Genomic DNA, 27427 nt, shown 5'->3' with positions numbered 1-27427 from the left:
AAGATTTACCAGTTTCACTCAACTGAAACAAATTTTATTTAGTCAATATGGGGCATTTGGACTGTGCTGAAGAGATCACACAAGGTACACATGAGAACCCCACAATGTAGACTTTTAAACTAGCTGTGAGAAATTGGCTTTATTAAAAACATTATGTCAATTCATATAAATTGAATGACCAGAGACATGGTGTTTAAAAATGAAAATATATAACAAAAATACATTAAACACCACACTAGCAGAGGTTTGCATCTAAAAGCAAGCCTTCCCTGCTCTAACAACATTTACTAAAATGTATTTACCAAAAGGACTGAACAAATGTGGGAATGCCACTGGCCAAAATAAGGAATTATGCATTGCGATCCATGCGGACATCAATTTCTCTACCATTGATTTTTATTCCATTCATCAGTCTGCATGACTTCTCTGCAGTCTCTGGGGAGTCGTATCTTACAGTTCCACAGCCTTTAGATTTACCGTTCTCCATTTTTATCTCTGCAAACATAACCCGACCTACAGGAAACAGTTGAGAATTATAAAAAATAAATACATTTTAGGTAAAAATCCTTTGACTACTTACAGTAAAGAAAGTTTAAAAATCAAACTTACCACACTGACTGAACTTCTCCTTCAGCTTTTGCCAAGTTAAGTCAAATGGAAGCTAAAGTGGAGAAATAGAAAAGTTAGAGCCTGAGCATAACCCGCATTTAATAATTTTTTAACAAACCACTGGCAACTACTCACATTTCTAACAAATATCTGACATCCTTTGTTTCCCCGCTCTCTTAAGCCGCCGCCCAGTGGAGTGGAGCCAAACCCTCCAAATCCCCGTTCCATGTCCATGGGTCTATCTAGGCCACCTCCAATACGATCAAAACTAGAGCTCATTCTGTCCATGCCAAGTCCCATGCTCATGCTATTCACAGCATTCATTCCGGAACCTTAAAAAAATAAAAATAAATTGTTACTTAAACTTTAGTTTTTTTTATCAATATACATTTGTAACACGCTTCTCATTCAATTACAGTTATGATATATTTTACTAGTTCGTGTCCATTTTCAGCAACTTTTACTTTAAAGGGCAGGCTTGTGTCCAAGGGCAGAAGGGTCCTGACCAGATTCCATGCAGCTAGTTCAGGGTAGGTTCATATCTGCGGCACTTCTGGTACTCTGTCCCAGCAGAGGACTAACGGAGTTACCGTATTTTACAGCACCGTATCCACTGACTATGGGATCCGACAGTGTGCAGTGGTGTCCAGCTATGTCAGATAAGGTAGCTCCAGTAGTCTGTCCTTGCAGAGGGACAGAGTTAGATGCCAAAGATGAGGAACTACCCTTAGTACAATTTGTGGTCATGTCAACAACTCAATGAGTCTGGATAAATGCAGTGCAAGTTAAATGGAAGAAAGCCCGTGAAAAAAAAATTATATATAAGCCAACTTACTCATGCCGGATCCTAGAGGACCGAGTGAGGAAGAGCCCATCCCACCAAAGCCTCCAACCATGGCACTACCTATTGAGAAAAGCACAATGTAAAATTACCAATAAAGCAGGATGAAATAGAAGGATGCACATACAAGACTACCAAGGCTAGGACACAATGTAGTTAACCCCTTAAAGGGGATGCCAAGGTTCAGCTCTGAACTTGGACAACCCCTTTAAGGACGAAGTGATTTTCCGTTTTATGCCTGCCATGCCCAAAGCCACAACTTTGCGGGACAAGTTATACTTTCTAATGGCACCATATGCCTATGATATAGTGGGATGCTGGGGGGGGGGGGGGGGGGGGGGGGGGGGGAGGAGAAATAAAAAAAAATGTTCAAATTGAGTGGAATTAAGCAATTCTTCAATAGGTTTGGATTTTATGGCATTTTCTATGCTGTAAAACTGACATGGTCCCTTCACTCTCTGCATCAGTATTACAGCATTTGGTTTTGTTTCTTTAAACATAAAAACAAACAACCTAAGGCAATCTGTAGTTTGTCAATACCATTTTGGGGTGTACAATGGGAAAAAAGGGATGCAAATGAGCTCTTAACAAGCTCTGCCTCTAATGCCACAAGATGTAAGGCAGCTATACTCCAAGTCAATGTACAGCTCTTTAAAGGGGTATTCTCATTTTCCCTTTTCATACTTCCCTTCCTTGAGCACGACGTTCACTTCCTGGATTCTTCTCCCGGCCGGGCAATGTCCTGAACGCACACGCCGCCGCGCATGCGCCATGGTGACTTATTCCTGGTCTGTATAGTACAGAGCCGGCGTGCGTGTTCAGGACACTGCACGGCCTGGCCGGGTGGGAATTGGGTAATAAAATGTATTTAGAAAAATGATCACTGTCAAATCATTAACAGATTTAACAGTGATCATTAAGATGAGAATACCCCTTTAACTAAGCCGAGATAGGACTGATTAAATAAGCCAGCCCTTCATCTGCAGACTGTTTCAGGGCGATTGCCCCTCATCAGTGCAGAGCAGAGAGTACTGGCTTGACTGAGGGGCCCGTCAGGGTTGAGGTATGTCCATTTTGATTTTTTTTCCTGTTATGGTGTTTACCATGTGGGATACACAGGTTTACATTTTAATAAGTTTGGAGATCTTTGCATTGGACATGGCGATGCTAATGATTTATTTTTTTTATTCTGGGAAAAGGGAGGTGCTTTATATTTTTTTCACCACTTCTATTAAGCCCCCTGGGGGGAGGGGGGACCTGAACACATTGATCTCTTTTCCCATAGATTGAAATGAATTACCATTGCGGGCTATGAGACATTCAGGATGTTCCTATGGAGTCTTGGGCAGGTCCCATAGGAACTATTGCTGAGGTAGCCTTGCATCCTTCAGAGGGACCAAGGCTACCACATGGAGCAAACAGTTCACCTTCTAGTCACGCAAAAGCTGTTCAAGCCCTGGAAACCATACTTCTGGGCAAAGCTGCCTCAGATGCCATGGTCACAATTGACCATGGCAATAGAAGGGTAAGAGGTTTGCAAGCCGCGGTGTCGCAGATTCCGTTTCACAAAGGAGATGTCCGGCTGCTATAGTGCCTGCTCTGATCCACAGCAGTCACCATTTTAAAAAATGGCAGACATCCGCCATACATATACGGCAGATGTCCTAAAGGGGTTAAAAGGAGAAGAACTGTCAACATTTGTAAATTATGTTCAGGTTTGCCAAGGTCAGTGACTAAAGTGCCACAGCCAGGAAGCCAACCGTGCTAGATAGTCAGACTGGTATTTTCCTAAAGATCGCCATCGTCCACAGAATTATTTTCTTTTGAAAATGAATTCTTTGGTAGATGCAAGCAAGAAGTTTACTGGGTTAAAAAAAAATCTAGACTACAGATGGAAAGCGAGGTAGTCACTTTTCCGTTATGGTGCACCATTTATGACTGAATGGCAAATACTACAAGAGGATGGACATGGATTTTTCCTACTCATCAACTTACTCATTCCTCCAAATGAATCTCCAAAGCCACGGCTTAAGCCAATTTCACTTCGACTGAATTCTCTGTCCATGCTGCTTCCCATACCTCCTCTGTACATGTCTAAATTAAAACAAGGTGCTTTACATAAAGCTGTTTGTGCATACATCCAAGTAGCCATCTTCATATTTGGGCTCCTTACCTCCCATGCCACTCGCCATGCCTGCCATGCTGTTTGACATGCTTCCACTCATGCCAGATCCTAAACTGCCCCTGAAGTCATCAACACCACCCATTCCTATATAAAAACAAAGTAAGGTAATGTAAAGTTCACCTACTACAATACTCTTCAGTGACTAAAATATTAACGCATACACATTTCAAGACCATCACCACAACAGTCATACTTAATTTTTGCAATTTATCGTATTTATCTTATAGTGCTTCAAAAAGTTAACAAATCAGCAGGGAAAAATGAATATTCAGCTTTTACCACAGCAAACAATGCCCTAAACTTGTAATGGTTTGGAGGAAAGGGGTCATGGCAGTGGATCTCCCCAGTGAGATTTAAAAAAGTTGTCCATTTTCTCATTGGCAATGCCAGTCTGCAGCCCTGTGCGATTCTTCAAAGGATGTTGCCATCACCGACTTGCTTGTGTTTTCATGTTTCTTCCTGGTCTTTGCAGCATCATCTCCCATCTATTTTACATGAACAGAAGGCATCATCAAATCTCTTGCACTGGAGAATACAGATCTGATGATGCACCTACTCCTACACATATGGATGCAGTCAGGACCAGGAAGAAACATGAAAATGTAAAAGCAAGTCAGTGGACATGACGTCACCAGAAGAAAAAACAGGTTCACAGATAAGATTGTGGTGCAGTCACATGACCCTAAGACCAAAGGGAGCACAGGTTAAAAAAAAAAATAAATTAGGAGAATCAGGACTGCGATTTGAGAACAATAAATAAATGAAAACCCCTTCAACATGTTTGAAAGCTGTAGAGCTCAGCTTGACTAAAGGGGGAGTTTTCAGCTTTTGTTGGGAGTTTATAAAAAAAAAAAAAAAAAAAAACACAATTTAGAACTTAAAAATGTTCAAACCCTTTCACCGACAGACATATGCAATATACCCAAACCTACATACTTGTCATGACTAGAGTTTAAGGACTTGAGAGCTTAGATTGGTATCACATACCTGAATTTAAATTTTTTTTATTTTTTTTTTACAGATTACCTATCCTCTGGATAGGTCATCAGTATCAGATCAGTGGGGGTCCAACACCTGGGACATGCATCAATCAGCTGTTTGAGAATGTAGTGGTGCTCTTGTGAGTACCGTTGCCTTCTCCAAGTATACCAAGCACAGCACCATAAATTGCATAGAGTCTGTGCTTTGAATTGAAGCTCAGCCACCTTTACTTGAATGGGGCTGAGCTGCTCCTAGATGTGAAACATGGTGTCGTCACTCGGCCTAGGAAAAGGGAGGAGAAGGCCGCTGCCTTTTCAAACAGCTGATTGGTGGGGGTCCAGAGGATAGGTCATAGGGGGAGGGTTGCACACCTAGGTAAATTTAACTTTCAAATGCCCATTAACAGTGATCTCATCCACTGCAAAGCCTTTGACCCCTAAAGGGTTGATAAGATGTTTGCACATCTAATAAAGCATTGCATAATACATTTGGACAGTCTTCAAACACTTTCACAGCATTATGCTGCGACCTTGTACTAAAAATCAAATATTCATACCCAAGAAGAATGGAGGCTGTAATCACTACCAAAAGTGCTTCAACTAAGTAAAGGGTCTGAATACTTAAGGCAAAGATTACTTTCATTTTGCTCTTATTATGGGTGATTGAGTGTAGAATGGAGAAAGATTTTTATTTTAGAACAAGGCTGCTACATAAAATGCTAAGAAGCAATAGGATCTGAACACTTTCCAAATGCACTGCTCATATGGAGAGCATTAGTAAACTTCATAACTTAAATGTTCTCTGGCATCTGGATAGAGATTTTTGGTTTCAGTTTTCAGATATACAGCCATTAAAGGGGTTGCCTCACCTCAGTAAGTGGCATTTATTATGGAGAGAAAGTTAATACAAGGCTCTTCCTAATGTATTATCCATATTGCTTCCTTTGTTGGCTGATCTATTGTGTCCATGGTTACAGGCCACCATGCAATCCAGTGGTGGTCGTGCTTGCACACTATAGTTTAAAAAAAAAAAAAAAAAAAAAAAAAAGCACTAGCTTATGTGTACTCCCACAATCCTGACGAGCTGAGGGGCCGGGGCTTTTTCCTAGTGTGCAAGCACAACCACCACTGATGGATTGCAGTGTGGTCATAACCATGGAAACAAGCAGTGTATAATGTGATGGAAAAGTGAATCCTGCCAGCAATGGAAGCAATATGGACAATCACAATACATTAGTAAGTGCCTTGCATTAACTTTCACTACATGATAAATGCCAGTTAAGTGATCTTAATCTCATCCTGAAACTTTAATTCTATCAACAATGTGCGTATCAGGCTCTGTGACTGAATGACACGCAAACCATGCTTTTTTTATTTTAACAAAAACTTTATATTTCGATACTATATTGGTCAAAGGCAGTCATGAATGTAATCTGCTTTGTGCCCCCTCTTACAATAATTTTAAGTGACCTCTTTGGAAAATATACGGGTAGGGGAACTGGAGGATATTTATTCTTCTCTTATAATTTAAGTTCATTAGTTGGGTTAAGTGTGAAAATTGTCCAGGCACCAAAAGTGAAGCGTATTACATTATAACAGGTGCACAAACTTTTCTGGGCTGAGGGTCACCTTTTTATACTTGAGCTGCAATAAAACTAAGTGTATTACCATCTGACACATCTATGGCTCATCAGAAGGGCATGTTCCACTGCCAGCACTCCAGAGAGTAGGAACCCGTACATGCATGTGGGCCCTCTATGGCTAGCATTTCACAAATCTTATTAATGGAGAGAGAAGCATGCATGGATGGCCACCATCAACTCACCACTTTCTAGAGCACAAAACAGAGATTAGGAACTCCCTTTTGCCTGATAACACAGGGGTCTAGATGGTTAGGGGCCTCACAGAATGGCATTATAAGACAAAGGTTGTGCAACTCTGCATTATAATAAACTGGGGGGGGGGGGGGGAGAACACAGACTACATACCTGCCATTCGGCTTACACCACTAAATCCTGACATGTTACTCATTCCATCCATGCCACCAAATCCACTAGCTGCTGGAAGTGGGGAGAAAAAAAATAAAATAGCTTAAATATTATATATATTGTTTGAAAACGATAAATAATTATAGGTACCCAGATGTTAACTCACCTCCCATTCTACTCATGCCACCAAAGCCTGGCCCGTCCATACCTAAAAAGGAAACCCAAAATATATATTTTTTTAACTCATTTGTACAAATCTTAAGCAAGGTTCACATGTGCAACAGAGGTTTTGGAGATTTCTGCACTGGCATTTTGACCAGCAGAATAACTGCTGACCAACCACTAAGGTCCACCAGATGCCAGATCCAAAAGCTTTAGTTTGGCAAATTATACCGCAGTTGTGAACCTGGCTTTAGCGTATTTAAGGTGAACAGTGACCAGTACTTGCCTGATGGACCCATGCTGCCCATTCCACCACCCATTCCGATCTGTGTTGCACTAATTGGCTGCCCACCAGGCCCAAGTCCCATACCTATACCTCCTAGACCACCTAGAAGGGGAAAAAGAAAAATCTAATAAAAAATAGTCAAGAATGTTAACAAAGGAAGGTTGGGTCCACGGGATTTTAGTGGCGTTTGTGCACTTTTAGAGATGCTTCTTGCACCTGCAGTTTCTCGCGTACCTTGCTGAAAAAAAGACCACCTGCAGTCCTATGGAAAATATAAACTGCAGGATGCAAGCAATTTTTTTCTACTGCACATTTCTTTTGGGTCCTTGGCTTTAAATAAGTTTTGAAAAATTCCACTTACGAGGTAGCTGAGGTGCCTTTTCTATGGCATGGAAGTCATCTGGAGGAAGAGATTTATCATCCTAAGAATACAAATAAAAATTTGAACATAACAGACTAGATTTTAAAGCAGAAAAATCTTAGGTTAGAGACATACGTACCATTTTTACATGCATAGGCCGGTCAAACAAAAACTGTCCATTGAACATAGCTGTGAGAAACCAGTTAAGGAACAGCTACACTGCAGTTATTTGTGGTTCATTGGTCCAGTTACAATACACATTCAGGAGCTTGATGTAACAGGCAAGATATACTTACCCCGCTAATCAGCTTTCAGGTTTTCCCTAGGCCAGTGACATGTTAGTCACTGGGCCTAGGCACAGCTCAGCCCCATAGAAGTGAATGAGTCTGAGCTGCAATACCAAGTACAGCCGCTCTACAATGTACAGCTGTGCTTGGTGAGCTGCAAGAAGGCTGTGGTGCTCAAGCCCCAGTGCGTTCTCAAACCGCTAATCTGTGTTGGGGGGGGGGGGGGGGGGGGGGTTTCCAGGTGTCAGACTGCCACTGATCAGATACTGATGACCTATCCAGAGAATCAAAAATATCAGAAAACCCTTTTAAATACTGAACACTTTTCTGCACAGAAAAGTATCTGGCAAAACATGCTTTTAGTAGGAATTGAAAAAATAATGCACCTATGACACCCATTGTTAGTCTTGACTCCCCCTTACTACATCCACCACTTAAGTCAGACCAGTCTTGCTATTGTTCAGGTAAGCCAATAAGATCTGTGCACTAGAAGCAGCTTCTCACCCAAACTGGAAACTGTAAAACATTAGGATGCCCTAACTAACAGAACACCGGGGACACCATAACAAGTGTGTAATATCAATAGCTAGACGTGAGTTTTTTTGTTTTTTTTATACAAAATGAAAACTTATGATATTACTGTAAAATATTTAGTAGTGCGTCGCCCTAAATAAATAGGACCTTTCAGAGGCCCTGACCAGGGATCAGAGAAGTGCGCTTCAGATGCTACATCCGAAAGTCGCCTCGCTAAGAACTTCCCTGAGAAATACTGCCATCTCCTCCCTGTACCGATGAGGGGGCGTGGGGTGTGTCAGGGAAAAAAAAATTAAATAAATAAGCAGTATCACATCTCAATATGCCCTACACTGCCCAGGACTTCTATTGTAATGTCAGTACCTGTGAAAGATACTCTTTTATAGATGTTTGGAATATAAATGACACTAAAATATTTCAAATTATAAAGCTAATCCCTGTAAAATATTCTAATACTAGAGATGAGCGGCGAATCGACTTCAGATGCTTCATCCAAAGTTGATTTGCATAAAACTTTGTTTTATACTGTACGGAGCAGGAGCTCCGTACAGTATTAGAATATATTGGCTCCGATGAGCCGAAGTTATTGCTTCGCAAAGTCTCGCGAGACTTCACATAATAACTTCATAATTTATACTGTAAAAGATTTTCCGAACTTGGGTTCGGTTCCACGGTACCACTCAGCAAATGTTTTTTTACAGTACAAATACATTTTTGAAGTTATGCGAAGTCTCGCAAGACTTTGCAATAACTTTGGCTCATCTGAGCCAATACATTATAATACTGTACAGAGCTCCTGCTCCGTACAGTAGTAGAACTACGTTTTATGCAAATTGACTTCGGATATTTCATCTGAAGTCGATTTGCTCATCCCTAAATACTACTCACAAAAGAAAACACTTTACATCTATCACAGTCTACCTAAGATTGAAAAATCATATTAAAAAGGATACAGATTGCTTGCACCGCTTCTATCGATTGTTCAAAGGTAACTGTCCCCATTCCTCGGCTTTTGCCATCCTTGTCCTCCTTTATATCTGTCCTCTTGACATTTCCAGCAATGCTGAATACTTCCTTCAGTTTCTTCCAACCAACTTTAAAATCAAGCTATAAAAAAATAAATAAAAATGTTTTCAGTTACAGAAGCTCACGTGAAGTCACTGATGCCTTTATATAAAGAAATGTACATGTAGACATTCAGATGTAACATCTTAAATCAGCCCTTCAGTATGCTTCAGAGCAAGAAGTGTGAACATGAGCAAATGACATAACCCCTTTAATGTAATTACTAAGCAAATGTAACAGCTGAGGGTCACATGACCTGTGATGTCAGCTTCTCTCCCTGCTCTGATAAAAGGTCATTTACAAGCCTGTAAATGAGTCACTGTGCTGGCCACGCCCCCTTCACTGCAGTCCACTCTCTGCTAGGATTCTTAACCCCTTCAGCTGCCCAGCTCTGCAGGCAGTGACAATGCTGGGCACTGGAGCTGACATGCTAGAGAGAACATTGCACAAGAAGGTAGGGGGAAGATCCTGTGTGTATTAGCAGTGTCATTATACAGGTGGGACATGTAGTTCTACACTTACAGGTTGCCGTTTTCTCCCAGCACTCAGGGCAGCATACAACATGCTGCAGAGTCTCCCAGCAGGCAGACATGTCACTCAGGACAGCTCTTGTATTCACTCCCTTAGCAGAGCAGGGGGAGGGGTAGAGATTGTTTTTATTGCATGTAAACAAAGGGCCAGAAAAGAACCAGAGAAATGAGGAAATATATTTTTTTTGCATAAAACTTGCTTAGCTCAGTTATATATCAGATTTTCAGTGCTATATTATTTTTTTTCATAACTCTGACAACCCCTTTAAAGGCAACGGGAAAGAATGCACCTATATAAAAGGAGTATGGAAAAAATAAAATGCAGAGGCTATGCTCCATTTCCTAATACAACCATATTCTAAATATAAAGAAAAGCAGCCATGTAACATACGTTTGCAACAAACACAGTTGTTCCAAGTCTTCCTGCTCTTAATGCACTGATTAGGTCAGGAGGGATGTTAGGATTGTTAACAATTGAAGGAGGGAGGTTCATTATACCAGGACCCATGTCTGCATTATGACCCCCAGGAAATGGGCCTCCACCACGCTGCAGAACTCTGCGTGCATGCTCTCCATCTGGATCCTGCAAACAGAAAGGTAGAAATTCTTTACATGTTCAGGCACAGATGATATCAGAAGTTTCTTCTTTATAATGGAAAAAAAAACTAATTGTTACCTTTCTAGGTGGTGTACAACCTTTCTAAAGATTTAAAGGGGTTGTCTCACTTCAAATGTCATTTATCATGTACAGGAAGTTAATACAAGCCACTTACTAATGTATTGTGATTGTCCATATTGCCTCCTTTGCTGGCTGGATTCATTTTTCCATCACATTATACACGGCTTGTTTCCATGGTTACAGACCACCATCAATGGTCGTGCTTGCATTCTATAGTAAAAAGTGGTGGCCTCTGTTGGCCAGAACTGTTGGAGCGTGCATAGGCTGCCATTTTTTCCTATAACGAGCAAGCACGACCACCGCTGCAGGATTGTAGGGTGGTTTGTAAACCATGGAAATGAGCAGTGTATAATGTGATGGAAAAATGAATCCTGTCAGCAAAGGAAGCAATATGGACCATCACAATACATTAGTAAGTGGTGTGTATTAACTTTCTCTACATGATAAATGCCATTTGCTGAAGTGACAAACGCTTTAAGTTCTATTAACTAATAAACTACGTTCAGTGGTGCACAAACATAATACATGAAGTACAGTCCCCAAGGACCAATACCTCGGTGTGCATACATTTTTTTTAATCTCCATCTCCAGAAAAAGTCAGGCAGCACTCCTTTAGTTGTACAGCTGTAGCTGTGTGGTGCCAGCGGTGGTCCCTCGATTCAGGACTTTAAGCAGCAAAGAAAATCCGCAGCACTCCTTGAAGTATAAAAAATGTGTAGTTTTATTCACACATGTCAAAAATAAGACAACGTTTCGGTTCTCTCACAGAGAGAGGTTCTGTGAGAGAACCGAAACGTTGTCTTATTTTTGACATGTGTGAATAAAACTACACATTTTTTATACTTCAAGGAGTGCTGCGGATTTTCTTTGCTGCTAGATCGCGCAGGGCACAGGCTCTTGTGTTTACAATAACACACTGCCGGGCGGTAACTTCCGCCCAGCAGTGTGTTCGGTGACGTCACCGGCTCTGAGGGGCGGGCTTTAGCTCTGCCCTAGCCGTTTTACTGGCTAGGGCAGAGCCAAATCCCGCCCATCAGTGCCGGTGACGTCACCGGGGTTCCTGTCAGCCCCATAGAGAGCCCCGGTAGGTCACCGGAACTCAGAAAAATGCCTTTGCCCTGCGCGATTTAGCGCAGGGCAAAGGAGAGCATCGGAGCATGAACTGCTCCGATGCTCATGTCAGGGGGGCTGCCGGGGTGAAAATGGAGGGATGTCCAGGTTCAGCTCTGAACCTGGACAACCCCTTTAAGGAGAGACAGGCAATATGCATATTGAAATCAGTCAGTATTCTGGCTCAGGATCCTGATGATATGCCATCAGTATTGTCAGGATTTACACAGGGCTGTGGAGTCGAGGAGTCGGAGTCAATTTTGGGTACCTGGAGTCGGAGTCGGCAAAAAATGAACCGACTCCTACTAAATTTAAATAAAAAAATAAAAAAGCAAGTTTAAATGTCCGAATTCATAAACAGTTATAATTAATGACTTCTCTACTGTAAGAATAAAGGCCAATGCATGCAGTGCCTCACGTAACCGCAAAACAAACGCGTTCACTGATATGAAGAAGCATGCTTTTCATATGCTTCACTATATGGCACGCAATGCACAATTAGGAGTGGCAATACATATACTTTCCATTGTGTTGTGTTCTGATGTTACAGGGAACACAATGCCCATGGTTTACCTAGCCTCTCACTGATAAGGGATTAAGTAAATATGTGTTTTGCAGGACTAGAGACACTTGTATAAGTGAAGGGAATGGAGGGTCAATAGTTCAAGACTGAAGCTGTAAACCATGGATGTCAAACTCATGGCCCTCCAGATGTTGCAAAACTACAACTCCTATCATTCCCTGATAGCTGTAGTATGCCCAGGCATGATGGGAGTTGTAGTTTTGCAACAGCTGGAGGGCCACGAGTTTGACATCCCTGCTGTAAACCATTGGAAAAACTGCTGTCATTCAGCTAAGGCTATAAAACGTGTAAACTCAGAATGTTATCTTAAACTTTAAACATGACTATGGGATTCTTCTAGGGAAATCATGTTTTAAAATAAATGTCCCTTCTTGGATCCTTCCACTGCCCTGTCTTCAGCAGAAGATCAGCACACAAAGGAGAAGGCAGCAGCTTCTGCCCAACTACCTCTCTGTGCTAGAAGAGCTTAGAAGAACTTCTTTCTTTCCTTCAAAGGATGTATAAAATACATTTGCATATTAAATACAGAGGAGTCGGAGTCGGAAGTACAAAAAACTGAGGAGTCGGAGCATTTATCTACCGACTCCACAGCCCTGGATTTACATGCACATTTCTTCCTTCATCATTTATGCACTGCACAGACTAATGTAAGTATTTGGAAACCAATCCGCAAAAAACACATTGCGGACTTAAAATACTGATGGAAATTATACGCCCATGTTAATAGCTCAATTCACTGACTATATACGCATTGCAAATACACTCGTCTGAATGCGGCCAATGTATTCACATGAATGAAACTGGAAATGAGGTCCTTACTGCTTTGATGTTAAGGGGTCTTCCATTTAAATCATGTTTATTCATCACGTCAATAGCCTTCGTTACAAATTCCATATCTTTAAACTCTACCACACTGCAAGAGAATCAGACGTTATAGATATATAAAGCACACAATACACACAACTAAATACACAAACGATTCGCACAAAGTAAAATGAATGCTTACCCACAACCCTAAATCCAAAACGTCACAAGAAAGAAATAAAATAAAAAAAATAAAAAGACAATTAGTATGTCAGCAGTACATTCATGGCAGAGTCAAAACAAGAACAGATTTCACTAGAGATTTGCTGCACATTCGGGGTATAAAAATTACTACTTAAAATGGGTAATCAACTGTAGCAATCAAATTCCATATTAGAAAAAGTACAACTTTTAGCATTAATAAGTGTACATTTTTTTTTTTAGAAGTTCTAAAAATTTAAAATGATCCTGGGATCCAGATTAAGTCTCCTAAACCATACCCAATGACTCGCTTGTCTCATCCGGAAAATGGAGGCCTGAACCAGGGTATTCAATTTCAATTTAAGAGTCTAGCTCAATGACTCGAAACGTTTACAGCACCGACAGTTGCGCAGCCCCGCAAGCCACAACAGGCATTTCAAAAAATATGCTAGACACATTCAGTACAATCCCAGTAACTGTCAGAGGTGCCAGTGAATTTTAGAAAAGAACCAGTATACAGAACCTTACATACGTCTGCATTGAGCTTTTAGCAGCAAACAAGAATTGTTCAAGAAAATGCTTGGATACAATGGAAATGCAACCTCATGTAAAATGGATGGAGAGTAGCAGGCTGAGAGCCTTGGGACATACTGCAATACAGTATAGGAAAATGAAACTTACTTTCCAAATAAAAACTTGTACAGTGAAAACTGATGAGGGACTTTACACCTCAAACAGCTTGTTGCCCACGGCACTTACCCTTGATTTTCCTTCAGCATCCTTAAAGAGCTCCACGTATGTAACCTCACCAACTACATAAGACATACAAAGGGAAAATACCAAGAAACAAAGCATTTAACACCAGTAACTTTCTTTACTGTGCCCTGTGCACAGCTCTACAGAACAATCACCTATTATTCACCAACACTCAGACACAGAACCAACATACCAATGGCTATTGTCATTTAGCTACTTGTCAGGATTGCAGAGCAATACAATCTACCGGACCCTACACCGCATTACTGGATGTAGGGTATTTGGTGTGATATAGTTGGTGAACAAATTCAGATGTGAATAGTCCCCAAGCAACTGGTTAGGGTAAAGGTTATAGCATTCAGTTTTTTCATCCAACTCAGAACAACTGTTTTAAGGTGACTTTCTACCTGAATGTCTTCAATGGTAAAGATTGTCTTAAGATCCAAATTAACAAAATCAATGTGTTTCACAGCAAGCTACAAGCAAAGGAATACAGTGAATAAAACCAATCAAATAGTCATGTCACCTTACAACAGACACCAGCGACAATTACACATATTACAATGTTGAACACGCTGCCGTGACACCAAGGTTTACATTTTGGCTTTTAGCCATTTCCACTAGAAGTCTTGTACGGCAAATAAATCCCACCCAACCCAAATTTGGTAGTAATTAAGCCAATTTCACAACTGCAACAGGCACTGAACAAGAACTGCACAACGACAGTCTTTTGCATTAGAAACAATATCACCAGAATTGCCCCTTACAATGTGTCACTACATGACAAACAAGCAATCACTGCTTTTACGTTTATCAGAACATTTTGTTATTGGCCTGTTCCCTCACATTAATGGCCACCATTATGAAAGCCAATACTTAGCAGCTGGAATTGTGGTTACTGCATATAGAACAAGTACGTTACCTGGTTACCTGCTGGATCAAGACTTAGGGAAGAGTTAAGAAAATGTATTCATGGCTAGCAATGCTCCTTCACTACAGTGCCAACGTTTACCTTTCTCCCTCATCAGGTCCTTGATGGCTTGCCACTTCATGTCATATGGGATGTTGCTGATGAACACCCTGTTCCGACTCTGACCCTTCTTGTCAGAGGCCGATTTCTCCTTTCCATATGGATGGAACCGGTTTCCCTTTCTGTTCCCCCCAGATTTCTCCTTCAGTGGCTTGTCATCTTTAGTGGCGTCTTCGCTCTCCCTAGGTTAGGGGGAAACAAGCACATTAGGAATTAACAGTCTTATTATCGAAAGTTACCCCCAAAACAAAAATTTATTTCCATTCTGAAAATTCATCCTCAACTTGTCCTATCCGTGTACTTGTGTCAGCTGTTCCTTAGTATTAGGGCTCATTCACATGACAGTATTCATGTGTCCACAAAATGCAGACTCATTTCAATGGAGCCGCACGTTGTGCTGTCCGCATCCAGACTTCTGTTCCTCTTTTTAACAGGCATTTATTAAAAGGATGGTTTCTATAAAACGGATATTAAAAACGGCCTATTAGTCCACAAAAACAGCAACAATAGGATACGTTTGGGCTTCCTAATTTTTTTAGCCATATTCCCCGTCAGCTGTACAGCTAGATGCATTTCACTCAGAAGCAGGGGGAAGTCTCCCTTCTGCCAGCACTGTACTGCTGTGATAACCTTCCCCTTACTTCCCACTATGTTTCCAGCTTCAGAGCTAACAGAACAGATAGGCCTCATGCACACAACAGTTGAGTGTTTTGCAGTCCGCAAAACATGGATGTCTCCATGTGCAATTTGCGGAACGGCACGGACAGCCATTGATCTTACTGCCTATTCTTGTCCGCAAAATGGACAAGAATATAGGACAGGTTATTTTTTTGTGGACCATGGAACGGAGCAACGGATGCTGACGGCACACGTTTACACAATATGGTGCAATTGCAAATGGATCCGTCCCCCATTGACTTTCAATGTAAAGTCAGGAGTCCCTTTTATACCATCGGATCAGAGTTTTCTCCAATCTGATGGTATATTTTAACTTGAAGCGTCCCCATCACCATACTGGCCACCAATGTGTTTACTATAGGGGAGGGAGGGGGGCCCACTGGCCACCAATGAATTTAAAACTGGGAAAGGAGGGGGGTGTGCCCCTTCCTGCCTGGCAACACATGATCACTTACAGGGGGCTATGATACGCACAATTAACCCCTCAGGTGCAGCACCTGAGGGGTTAATTGTACGGATCACAGCCCCCTGTAAGAGGATCAGGTGCTGCCAGGCAGCATGGGGCAGTCATGTACACCGTTCAAAGTATATTCTAACTAGAAGCGTCCCCATCACTATGGGAACGCCTCTGTGTTAGAATATACTGTCGGATCTGAGTTTTTACGAAGTGAAAACTCAGCTCTGAAAAAGCTTTTATGCAGACGGATCTTCGGATCCGTCTGTATTAAGTAACCTACGGCCACGGATCACGGACGCCAATCCTGTGTGCAACAGTGTTCTTTCACGGACCCATTGACTTGAATGGGTCCGTGAACCCATTGTCAGTCAAAAAAAATAGGACAGGTCATTTTTTTTGACCGAGAGGAAATGCGGCTGCAAAACGGGGCATTTTCCATTTTTTCCACGGACCCATTGAAAGTCAATGGGTCGGCGAAAAAAAAGGGAAAACAGCACAACGGCCACGGATGCACACAACGGTCGTGTGCATGAGGCCTTACAGAAGGGCAGGAGGCTCCTGTGATGTTCAGAAGCAGTCTTAGGCCACCTGCACACAAGTGCGGATAAATGCACCTATGATACTCACAAATTTCCATGCAGATTTATGTGCATTGCTACAAATCAGCAATTTCTAATAGCGTTATTTGGTGTGGATTTGATTCTGTTTTGCCACAGATCTCACCCTTAGGCCACATGCACACAGCTGTTTTGGTACGCAGTTTTGGCAGCTCAGATGCAGACCCATTCACTTCAATGGGGCCGCAAAAGATGTGGACAGCACTCCGTGTGCTGTCCGCATCCGTTGCTCCGTTCAGTGGTCCGCAAAACAATATAACCTGTCCTATTCTTGCCTGCACTTTGCAGAGAAGAATAGGCAGTTCTATTAATGGCTGTCTGTGCCGTTCCGCAAACCACACAACGGTCGTGTGCATGTAGCCTTAATTGGAAAAGGGTGAAATCAGCAGCTAAAACTACTAACATAATTGACAGGAAAAAAAAACTTGTGTGATTGCTGGTACTATACTCTGTTGTGTAGTTTTCCACACTGGAATTTGTATGTATTCCCCGAGGTGTGCAGGTGGCCTCTTCAGGCTCTCAGCTAGCTCCGACACCCCCACTTCCTCTGCCGTCTACCGAGTCTTTGTTACCAGAGGCCAAGACTTCAAAGCTTCTTTCAGGTGGATGTAGGTAGATTTTTTTTAAACGATTTAAAAGTTTGCTGGTTACACAATTCTCTTAAATGAAACTGACAGAACCACGACTAGCCTGGGATGTAGACAGTTATCTGCTGGTACATCCTGCGGCAGCTTCATACCCACAGGACTTCAGCATGTCATTTGACCCTGTAACCGCTGCTACCGTTTTACATCTAGGACTATCTCGCAGTATCCCAAGAAGTGGGACCCCCATAGCGCCTTAGGCTACTTTCACACTAGCGTTAAAGTTTTCCGGTATTGAGATCCGTCATAGGGGGTCAATACCTGAAAAAATAAAAATATATGTTTCGTTTTGTCCCCATTTATTGTCAATGGGGACAAAACTGAACAGAACGGAGTGCTCAAAAATGCATTCTGTTCCGTTTAGTTGCGTTCCCAGACCGGAGAGCAAATTGCAACATGTTGTAGTTTGCTTTCCGTCCTGGGCATGCAGAGCAAGACTGATCCGGCATGACCCACAATACAAGTCAATGGGGACGGATCCATTTTTTCTGCCACAATAGAAAACTGATCCATCCCCCATTGACTTTCAATGGAGTTCATGACGGATCTGTCTTGGGTATGTTAAAGATAATACAACCATCTGTTATGAACGGATCTGGTTGTATTATCAGTAACGCAAGTGTTTTTTTGCTGAACCCTGCCGGATCCAGTAAAAACGTTAGTGTGAAGGTAGCCTTAGAAGCCAAACAATATTTTTCACTGAACCATTTCAGCCACCATCTTGAGCCTTTGTGACAGCACTGCCATAAAGTGAACTCCTGGGGCCCCTATCTGTATGCTGGGAATGGCTGTGGCAAACACCAGTGTTACATCAATGTACAAATGAAACAGACATTCAGGCGGCTCCACACCTGACCACGGGCTGTAATATTACACAGGTGTGGGGCTGTCTTTAGAAGAAAGCAGTTGGGGGGGGTACCATATCTCCTCGTAGAGAGCGCCTTTAAATCGATGAGGAGTTACAGGCCATACATGATCCTCTGGAATTCTGGGAAGGAAGGGATGCAAATGAGCTCTTAAGCTCCGCCTCTAACTGATTCTACTTACCTGTCTTCCCGCACCACTCCTGGTGTCCGTGCACGGATAAAAACTGTGGGGGTTCTACACCCAATGTCAGGCGGTGACGTGGATGAGCACCCCTAGCATCGCATTTGACTCTAGGGAGGCTCGTCAGTCTGCCATTGGCTGTTCCCACCTGACACCAGATGTTTCCATCCACACACAGGGAGAAGCCGTGGCTGCAGCGTGTGGCAACCAGGAGCGACGCAGGGAGCCAGGTAAGTAAAATCAGTGTGAGGTGAACACACTGCGCATTTCCAGCCTCAGATAACCCCCTTTATATAGGCCTTGAGACATGACTAGGATATCAAATAAGCCAGCACCCCATCTGCAGACAGCTGTTTCAGGGTGGTTGTCTCATCAGTGCAGAGTACTGGCTTAAACAGGTGGTCTCATCTGAGACAATGGGGGACTATTACCAGGGTATGCCCCCATGGTGGCTGGGGGACTCTGGTCCGGTCACCACCAACAATGACCGGCCACTGCTCCCATTCACTTCTATGGGCCGGCGGAAATAGCAGAACCATGGCTTGGGTATTTTCAGTGGTCCCATAGAAAATTAATGGAGGGCGGCTGCGCATGCTTAGTGCGCCCCCCAACACCACTTGTGGGGCTCCGCTCTCGATATAGGTGGGGGTCCCAGCGAATGAGGGCATAGCCTAGCGAGATGAAACAACCCCTTTGGGTGAGAGGTTAGGAATTGGGGGGGGGTACTATATCTCCTCATGGAGACTGCCTCAATCGGGAAGAAAGCAGGCATCTTTTCTAGTCCTGGACAGCCCCTGAGTATTGGTCCATATCCGCTGACTGAGCCCAGGGCAGACACTTCCCTCCCGCAGCCATCTCATCCCTGACGTAAAATGGCTGCTCACATTACACAATAGCCGGCATCCACCTGCACGGCAAGCCGAGGATTACTGCCCTTCCGCCACTACCGGATATCATGTCGGCCATGGCCGCAGGCAGGCTCCGGGGCCACACACAGAGGGAGGGCTCTTCCCGCTACAGGACAGGTAGAGGACCACACAAGGGGCACTGAGCCTACACGGGGAGGCCTGCTCGAACGGCTAAGCTGCGGTGCCTTCGCTGACTATAAAAATGGCGCCAAAGCCGCGGCCACGCTTCACGGAGCCGGACCTGAGGTAAAAGGTGCGCACCCACCGTCGGGGCGGCCCAACACGCGCGCCTCGGCCGTCTAAAACACAGCCAGGGCGCCGCTCAGCCACCCTCCCCCCTCCAGAGGCGGCCATTTCCCACACATATGTCTGCACCTACTTCTTCACCCCGTTGGAAGTGCTCTCCTCCGCCATGCTCGCGTCACACTGGTCGTCGCACAGGCTGTTGTTGTCGCTGCCGTTGTTCAGCGCGTCCTGGGAGTCCTGCTGGTCGAGTTCCGCCATTTTCACTAATGCAGGCCTTCCTCACAGTGCGACCGACGGCAAAGAAAGATTCAAAAGGCCGCAACGCCTCTTCTTCACCAAGTGCGCAGCCAATGCGAGTTCTCGCGAGAAGATACGCCACGCCTACGTTAGGTGCCTCTCACGCAACTTTATTGTCCACGTTCGACACGTACACTGCTAGAACAATAGAGGAGAAATGCAGTTGCTAGTCTTTGTTGTCATGGTGGAGCTGAGCTTCCTCAAGGCCTCCTCCATTCACACCTCACACCGCTTGCTGCTGTGAGAAGAATGGAGACGGGAAATGTGTAAAAGCAGCAGTTCACATACTTTCCCTCACAATGAATAACATAATAGCGGTGTGCACCAAGGTTTTAACCCCTTAAAGGGGTTCTGCAGTTTGTTTAAACTGATAATCTATCCTCTGGATAGATCATCAGCATCTGACCGGCGGGGGTCACCAGGGACCCCCGCCGATCAGCTGTTTGAGAAGGCAGTAGCGCCGCGGCCTTCTCGCTGTTTCTCGAAATTGACCGATTATTTTTTTGGCAAAAAAATAACATTTTTCACTTTCAGTTGTAAAATTTTTCAAATAAAACTACATTTCCATATATATTTTTCTCTAAATTTATTGTTCTACATGTGAATTTCCGCATTTTGAAGCAGCTCTGACTTCCTGACCGCGGGGATCAGAAACTTTTGAGTGCCTAAAATAAAGATTTTTCACCCCCCTGCACGATTTTATGCCGACGGGGGGTGTCGCAGGCAGTGCGGCAGGCGGGATCGCGATCCCTCGCCCGCCTCCCCTCGAAAATTAGTTGGCTTCTAGTGGGTACACCAGGGTGTCAGCACATTGCTGACACCCTGGTATTAAACGGCTGACATCTGTGCAGATGTCAGCCGTTTAACCCTTTCCATACCGCGGTCCATACGGACCGCGGTATGGAAAAGGTTAACTGTCATCGGCCAGGGAGCTCCCTCCCTCTCCATCGGGGGGCTGCTGTACCTTTGCAGGCCCCCGATGGAGAGGGGGAGAGACCCCCTAAGCCCTGTGCTTACCCTTCCCCATCTGCGAAGTTGTGGCAGACGGGGAAGGTTTCCATGGCAACAGGACGCCTTCTCAGGCGTCCTGCTGTCCATGGTGCTGAACAGATCTATGCTAAAGGCATAGATCTGTTCAGACAAAGTGTAAGTAAAATACAGTACAGTACAATATATATTGTACTGTACTGTATTATACAGACATCAGAACCACTGGATCTTCAAGAACCAAGTGGATCTGGGTCAAAAAAAAAGTGAAAAAAGTTAAGATAAAAAAAAAACATTTATCACTGAATAAAAATTAAAAAAATTAAATACACTACACATATTAGGTATCGCCGCGTCCATAACGACCTGATATATAAAACGGTCATGTTACTTTCCCCGCACGGTGAACGCCATAAAAAAAATAAAAAAAAACTATGGGAAAATGGAAATTTTGCCCACCTTACTTCCCAAAAAAAGGTAATAAAAGTGATCAAAAAAGTTGCATGTACGCCAAAATAGGACTAATCAAACCGTCATCTCATCCCGCAAAAAATGAGACCCTACTCAAGATAATCGCCCAAAAACTGAAAAAACTATGGCTAAACCAAACCAATACACTGGTCCATATATCTGGGTGACCATAAACATCCCTATAACAGGGTGTTTTTTTAATAAGTTGGTCCGGTGCATCGTGTACCTTTTGATGTCTACATATCACTAGGGCTGTATACATGGCGCACTAACTTTGTGTTTGTTTTGTCTTGCTGTCCATGGAGGTCCCCCACTGAATAGGTTTTCTCTAACAGCGAGGGCTACATAGGAGCTGTTAGCCTTAGGCTCGAGGACAGGGAGTCCCCACCATTAGGGGCCGTCCCTGGGCAAAGGGTTTAGTATAGGGTCCATAATAGGGACATTGTCCCCGCCCACAACTAAACCTACATAGCCAGATGTGTGATGGTACCCACCATGGACAACCAGTATGTGTGTTGAGATATTAAATAAAATATTTAAGCAACTGTTATATAGAAGGGTTGATTCTCTAGCTGGACTGTGTACTTCTTCTTTGACCCACTTATTAAAAACCTATCTTCAATTGCTGGATTAAGACTTCTACTGTGGAGATCCTGGCCATTGGATCAACAAGTGTCCTAAGAGGGTCCTCTCTGACAAGTCTCCTAAAGCAAGACAACCTAAAGACCAGGTACACCCTGATTTTTCTAAATGTAAGCTTTTGGTACCCATAACAATTTCTCTGGGGGTTAATAAGTGGCCGGGTAAGGCCTTTATTGATTCCGGTTCAGCGGCCAGCTTTATTGACTTTGAATATACTAGTAAATTGGGTATTCCAATGTTTGCTTTACCTACACCTATCCATGTCATGGCTATTGATGCTACTCCCCTGATTGGTGGTACGGTGAGGTCATGTACCTCTAAAATTTCTCTAACCGTTGGTGTGTGCCACTCTGAGAGATGTTCTCTTTTAGTCCTGGAGAACCTACCGGTTGAGGTGGTACAAGGTTGCCTTGGCTCCGTTTACATAACCCCACAATAGATTGGTCCAAAGGAGAGTTGGTGAAATGGGGACCTAAGTGTGACTCATGCTTGTCTGTGGTCCAGGCTGGGGTTTCAGTAAGGTCTAATACATTACCCTCAGTTATTAAGGAATATTCTGATGTATTCTCATCCCCTACTCCAGAGGTTCTACCCCCCCATAGACCTTATGATTGCGCCATAGAGCTAATAGAGGGTGCCAAATTTCCTAAAGGGCGAATTTATAATCTTTCTAAGCCCGAACGCAAGGCTATGGAAGATTATATTAAGGAGAGCCTTGCTAAAGGGCATATTAGACCTTCAATCCAGTTGTCCCCTGTCATCAAGACTAGTGAGGCAAGTAGGCAGGGCCAGGGGTCAGGGTGGAGCGCAGTAGTATCCTTCCCCCTGTGTGTGTGTGTGGACGTGACCATTACAGGTATTGGGTGCAATGGTCGCTTCTTTCGAGGCGATTCCATTTGCACAATTTCACACTCGTTCACGTCAACGGACAATCTTGTCGTTGTGGGACAAGTCACCGGATTCCCTGGACCATCACATCGTCCTGCCCCTAAGGGTGCGTTCCAAACTCAGGTGGTGGCTTTCGGCACCAACGTTGGAGTAGGGGAAATCCTTTGTCCGGATCTCATGGACTGTTATCACGACCGGCGTGCCTATCACATACGTGACACAAAGGGAGGGAAAAGGGGAGGCTCTGTCCAAGGGAGAGGGAAAGGTGGTGACCTCTATCTCACCTTGAGGCTGGCACCTGACTGCCCTGACGTCCCTAGACGGGTTCCTCACCCGTACGCCGATCGCGTGCCTAAAACCCTGGCTTTCTCTAAGATGAGCCCTAGATAGTGAATAGGGCGGTGGGAACACTAGTCCGCACCACTAACTCTAAAGGGAAAACACCAAGGGGAGGACAGACAATACAGACAACATATAATCCCAGGTGGGCGACAACAGAAGACAACAAAAAGCCCAACAGGGATCCGGAGGGTAACACTCTGGAACAACAACCAGGATTCACAGCTCCAGTGGGTCAGTATAGAAGTCCAGGCAGGAAGCTCTATATCTGGCAACCAGAGAAGTGAGAGAGGAGAATATAAGGAGATTGGGAGTGGCAGACAAGAAACAGCTGAGGAGGAGAAGCTACGGATCCCTGAGTGAGAAAAAGGATAGTAAGGCAAACACAGAAAACTATCATTAAGAAACAGCGTGATCTTTAGACATAGAGCGCGCAGCCACCCGCTGCGACTTCCTGACCCCGGGTATAACGGAGTCAGACGTGGCTCTTGACACCCTCGTGACAACTGTCATCACCACCGACGCCAGTCTCCAAGGTTGGGACGGAGTCTTCCTGCCCTGGACGGTCCAAGGTGTATGGTCTCAGTCGGAGTCCAAACTGCCCATCAACATACTGGAACTCCGGGCCATTCATCTGTCTCTTCTACATTGGGCCCCTCTCCTAAAGGACCAGCCGATAGAGGGTGCAGTCAGACAACACCACGACAGTGGCTTATTTCAACCATCAAGGAGGAACCCGCAGTCAGGCAGTTATGACAGAGTCAGCCAAGATCCTATGGTGGGCGGAGACCCATGTAGCAGCTCTTTTGGCGGTCTACATTCGGGAGTGGAGAACTGGACGGCGGATTTTCTCAGTCGGACTACGGTGGACGCGGGGAGTGGTCTCTGCATCCGGAGGAGTTCGGGGAGAAGTAACTGCGGTGGTAACTAGGAGCGGCGCGGGGAGCTTAGTAAGTAGAGTCACTGTGAGGGGCCCGGTATATGGGGGGGGGGGGGCATTTTATAGTCTTGGATAGATTTTAATTTGTGTCGCCTCTTATAAGGCTAGGTTTACATCACATGATGGCTACATTCAGCATATGTGCCAGTGTGTACACCAAATACAGCGATAGGCTCCTGTTGACCCGACATATGCCAAAACAGTGTTATTTTGGCATTCATGCTATATACCAGCAAACTTTTGCTGTGTTGCAATTGATATCCCGCGAAAGAAATAAACACCGCACAGTGTGGGGAACATTTTGTACATCGTCTTAAAGATGTTATGCCATGATTAATATAAAAATTATGAAAACCAGCATCATATAGTACATGGCAAGTTCTAACAAACCAGCCCTGTATATCACATGTATCCAAAGATTTCACACTTGCAGCTCAAGGGACATGTTCTTTCTGCTGCAGCTCACTCCATATCACAGCTCATGGGACAGGTCCTTTCTCGGGGGTCATGTCCTTTCTGTTGATGCTCTTTCTCTGTAACTGTCACAGTTTCTAACTGTAAATATGATTTTGTGGCAGTTGAACGATTGAACTGAGCATGTGCGGCCTGCTCAGCCAGGTGGACAGAGAACTAAGGAAAAGAACCAACAGCAGGTGGTGCTATACAAATAGATTTTAATGACTAACTCAGATGCTATTCTTAATTTTTTAATTACCTGCAATTATAAAAGTGTTTAGATCCAGATGCTGTATGTTTGTGGGACAACTCTTTTAATCTCTGCCCTGCTGGAGTTTATTATTATTAAGAAGTATAAATTATAATAAGAGAGCTTTATAATAAGAGAGCCTTCAGAAAGGTTGTGATAAATGAGGGCTGATAACATGACAAGGTGTGCAACAAAGGGTCAGACTGACCCACCAAAAGTACCTGAAGATCCTCCAGTGAACCCAAGCTCAGATGCCATAATGGGCCCCAAGGATCCAGGAGAAAAAAAAATGGCTGCCTTTGGAGCCAATCACTTGCCACTAGGGTCTATTGATTTGATTGAAACCCCCCAAAAAATGTCCTCTTGTGATCCCCAAGGAACCCCAGTCCAACACTGCACCCCGCCACCCCCCATCACTTCAAGGAGGTTGCTAGCGTGGCCACTGCTGGTGCAGAACCATTTCTGATTGTTGATCTTAGCTTGTGTGTTGTAGGTTCACATCAGACCATTCCATGTATACAGTGATGGTCAGTTCGCAGTGTTCGCCAACGAACACATGCGTGCTGCCATCTTGACTCACCTGTCCGGTGATGCACAGGTAAGCCCTTGCCTGTGACGGGAGCCGGTCTGAAATCAAATGCGGTCACCGGGAGCAGGCAGTTCTGAGAACAGCCGCATTTGATTTCAGACCGGCTCCTGGCACAGGTAAGGGCTTACATGTGCATCGCCGGACGGGTGAGTCAAGATGGCAGCCCACATGTGTTCGTTGGCGAACACTGCGAACTGACCATCACTGGTCATATATAATATGGAGTCTTAGGTCCGGAAGCTAAAGAACTCTCCGGCGCAACTCTCAGGTGCAGCTTCAAGAAATTCCACATGAAGGCTAGGATGCCTCCTTGCTGGCTTCCACTATTGCAATCCAACCCATTCACCACAACGCTAATTCATTGGATTGGCGTGTTAGTTCATGTGTAAATCAAAGTGCAGCCTCTAGAAAAACAGCATGGCACCCCCTAGGAAAATGTTAATAGATGAAACACTGCGCGTGTCACAATGTTAGTACTCAACATCGATGACATCACAAAGGGCCCCGGCTTCATGCATTAGTCAGGTGTGCAACCAAGCACATCAGCAGGTGAGGATGCATTTGTGGGTGTGTATGTCAGCTGAGGGTGAAAAGTCTAAACAGGTGCTTTTTTTTTTTTACTGGGGTGGCCCTGTAGATGAGAGTGCACTGGTGCACACCCTATTGCTTCAAGGGGGAGCTAGAGCAGCCGCCACTGGTGGGGAACCATTCCTGTTTCTTGGTCCCTGTGTTGCAGGCTCAAATCAGTTTAGTGCCTCCCTCCAAGCATGCATGGAGACGAGGGGGTCTCCTTCCTGATTTTTGGTGTTGTAACCCAACCCATACACCACAGTGTTAATTTACTGGATTGGTAACGTTTAGAAAATTAGTATTGCATCCCACATGAAAATAAATGAAAAATATTACTGTTTCCCAGGGAGCTTTGCACTTTGGATTGCTGTGTTGAGATCAGCTATTGTTTTGTTTGAGTAGTCTCCAAGGCATTGCTCCAGGTTAGCCAGAATCCTACCCCACACTGATCAGGGGCAACACCCCGGAACAGCTGTCTGTGTATAGATAACAGGCTAAGGCCAGGTCTACACGACAACATTTGTCGCGCGACATTTTGTTGCACCAATGTCGCGCGACAATTTTTATAATGGCAGTCTATGGTGTCGCACTGCAACATGCGACATGCTGCGACTGCGACAGTCGCAGAAAATCCGTTCAAGATGGATTTTTCTGCGACTGTCGCAGTCGCAGCATGTCGCATGTTGCAGTGCGACACCATAGACTGCCATTATAAAAATTGTCGCGCGACATTAGTGCAACAAAATGTCACGCGACAACTGTTGCGCCCTGTCGCGCGACGAATGTCGTCGTGTAGACCTAGCCTTAGGTTTTCCCTTGTCACATGCATAAGGCTTGTAATAGAGCTGGATCTTGACATAAGTGCCACTTAATATGGTGCATCTGGTGATCTCTGTAATGGGGACACCCCTTTGCTTGGTTTTTCTTCCCTGGAGGGATATCTAACCTTGAAGACCCATAACTGGGGCTCCACGGTTACTTTGCATATCACTATTTCTTTAAAGTAGGCAAGCATGGGTTCCATGAAGCGCAGAACTAGCAATCAATCTTCCTGGCTGGTGAATTACGGTATGTCTTGTCTGTAAAGTTCTTTGCAGCGTGTAAGTATTTCTTTCTCATTGTCTCTGCCTAACCGCAATGAAATATGAATTATTTGCTGTGTCGGGCGATGCGTACTACTATCTTACTTAAAAAAGTAGGATTTAGAACAATATTGACTTCACATTTACCATGGCAAATGTATGTTCTAGCGGAGTTCATTTTGTTTTCTGCTCAAACAACCAGGTTGAACTTTGCGATATTTCTCTGTTCAATCCTCCAGTTACAAATTGACATTGTTCTCTCAGGAAACAAGTTATAGGGAGAAAAATTTTATTGGCAAATCAATAATGAATTAGTTCCTCCGCATGA

General features: G+C 44.0%; 1 protein-coding gene across 2 annotated transcripts; it reads right to left on the bottom strand.

Moving 5' to 3' along the window:
• Nucleotides 1-4: 4 nt before the first annotated feature.
• Nucleotides 5-19975, bottom strand: MYEF2 (myelin expression factor 2). 2 transcript variants are annotated; one of them, XM_044279634.1, is made up of 18 exons: nucleotides 19722-19975; nucleotides 14974-15173; nucleotides 13965-14017; nucleotides 13207-13214; nucleotides 13020-13113; nucleotides 10220-10411; nucleotides 9187-9340; nucleotides 7552-7601; nucleotides 7413-7473; nucleotides 7052-7153; nucleotides 6770-6811; nucleotides 6604-6672; nucleotides 3624-3719; nucleotides 3446-3544; nucleotides 1445-1513; nucleotides 745-941; nucleotides 610-661; nucleotides 5-513 (listed from the first exon to the last, which is right to left on the bottom strand). In XM_044279634.1, the coding sequence occupies exons 1-18, from the start codon at nucleotides 19844-19846 to the stop codon at nucleotides 350-352; spliced, it is 1827 nt and encodes a 608-aa protein (XP_044135569.1). In that variant the 5' UTR covers nucleotides 19847-19975; the 3' UTR covers nucleotides 5-349. The 2 variants fall into 2 exon arrangements, with proteins under 2 accessions (XP_044135569.1, XP_044135568.1); XM_044279633.1 differs by having other exon boundaries at nucleotides 6604-6675; nucleotides 19722-19974.
• Between the last annotated feature and the right edge of the window lie 7452 nt (nucleotides 19976-27427).

Source organism: Bufo gargarizans, chromosome 2, assembly GCF_014858855.1.
Source record: "Bufo gargarizans isolate SCDJY-AF-19 chromosome 2, ASM1485885v1, whole genome shotgun sequence".
Taxonomy (NCBI): Eukaryota; Metazoa; Chordata; class Amphibia; order Anura; family Bufonidae; genus Bufo; species Bufo gargarizans.
The sequence above is the reverse complement of the archived record's forward strand: the minus strand, read 5'-3'. Positions and strand labels throughout refer to the sequence as shown.

Bases quoted from the DNA above. Each gene is read 5' to 3' on its own strand.
- MYEF2 (XM_044279633.1), bottom strand. From the start codon at position 19,846: ATGGCGGAACTCGACCAGCAGGACTCCCAGGACGCGCTGAACAACGGC. The intron at 7,154-7,412 runs GTAAGTGGAATT...TTCCCCTTCTAG, and splicing joins AAAGGCACCTCAGCTACCTC to GTGGTCTAGGAGGTATAGGT. The intron at 514-609 runs GTAAGTTTGATT...TGTTTCCTGTAG, and splicing joins GGAGAAGTTCAGTCAGTGTG to GTCGGGTTATGTTTGCAGAG.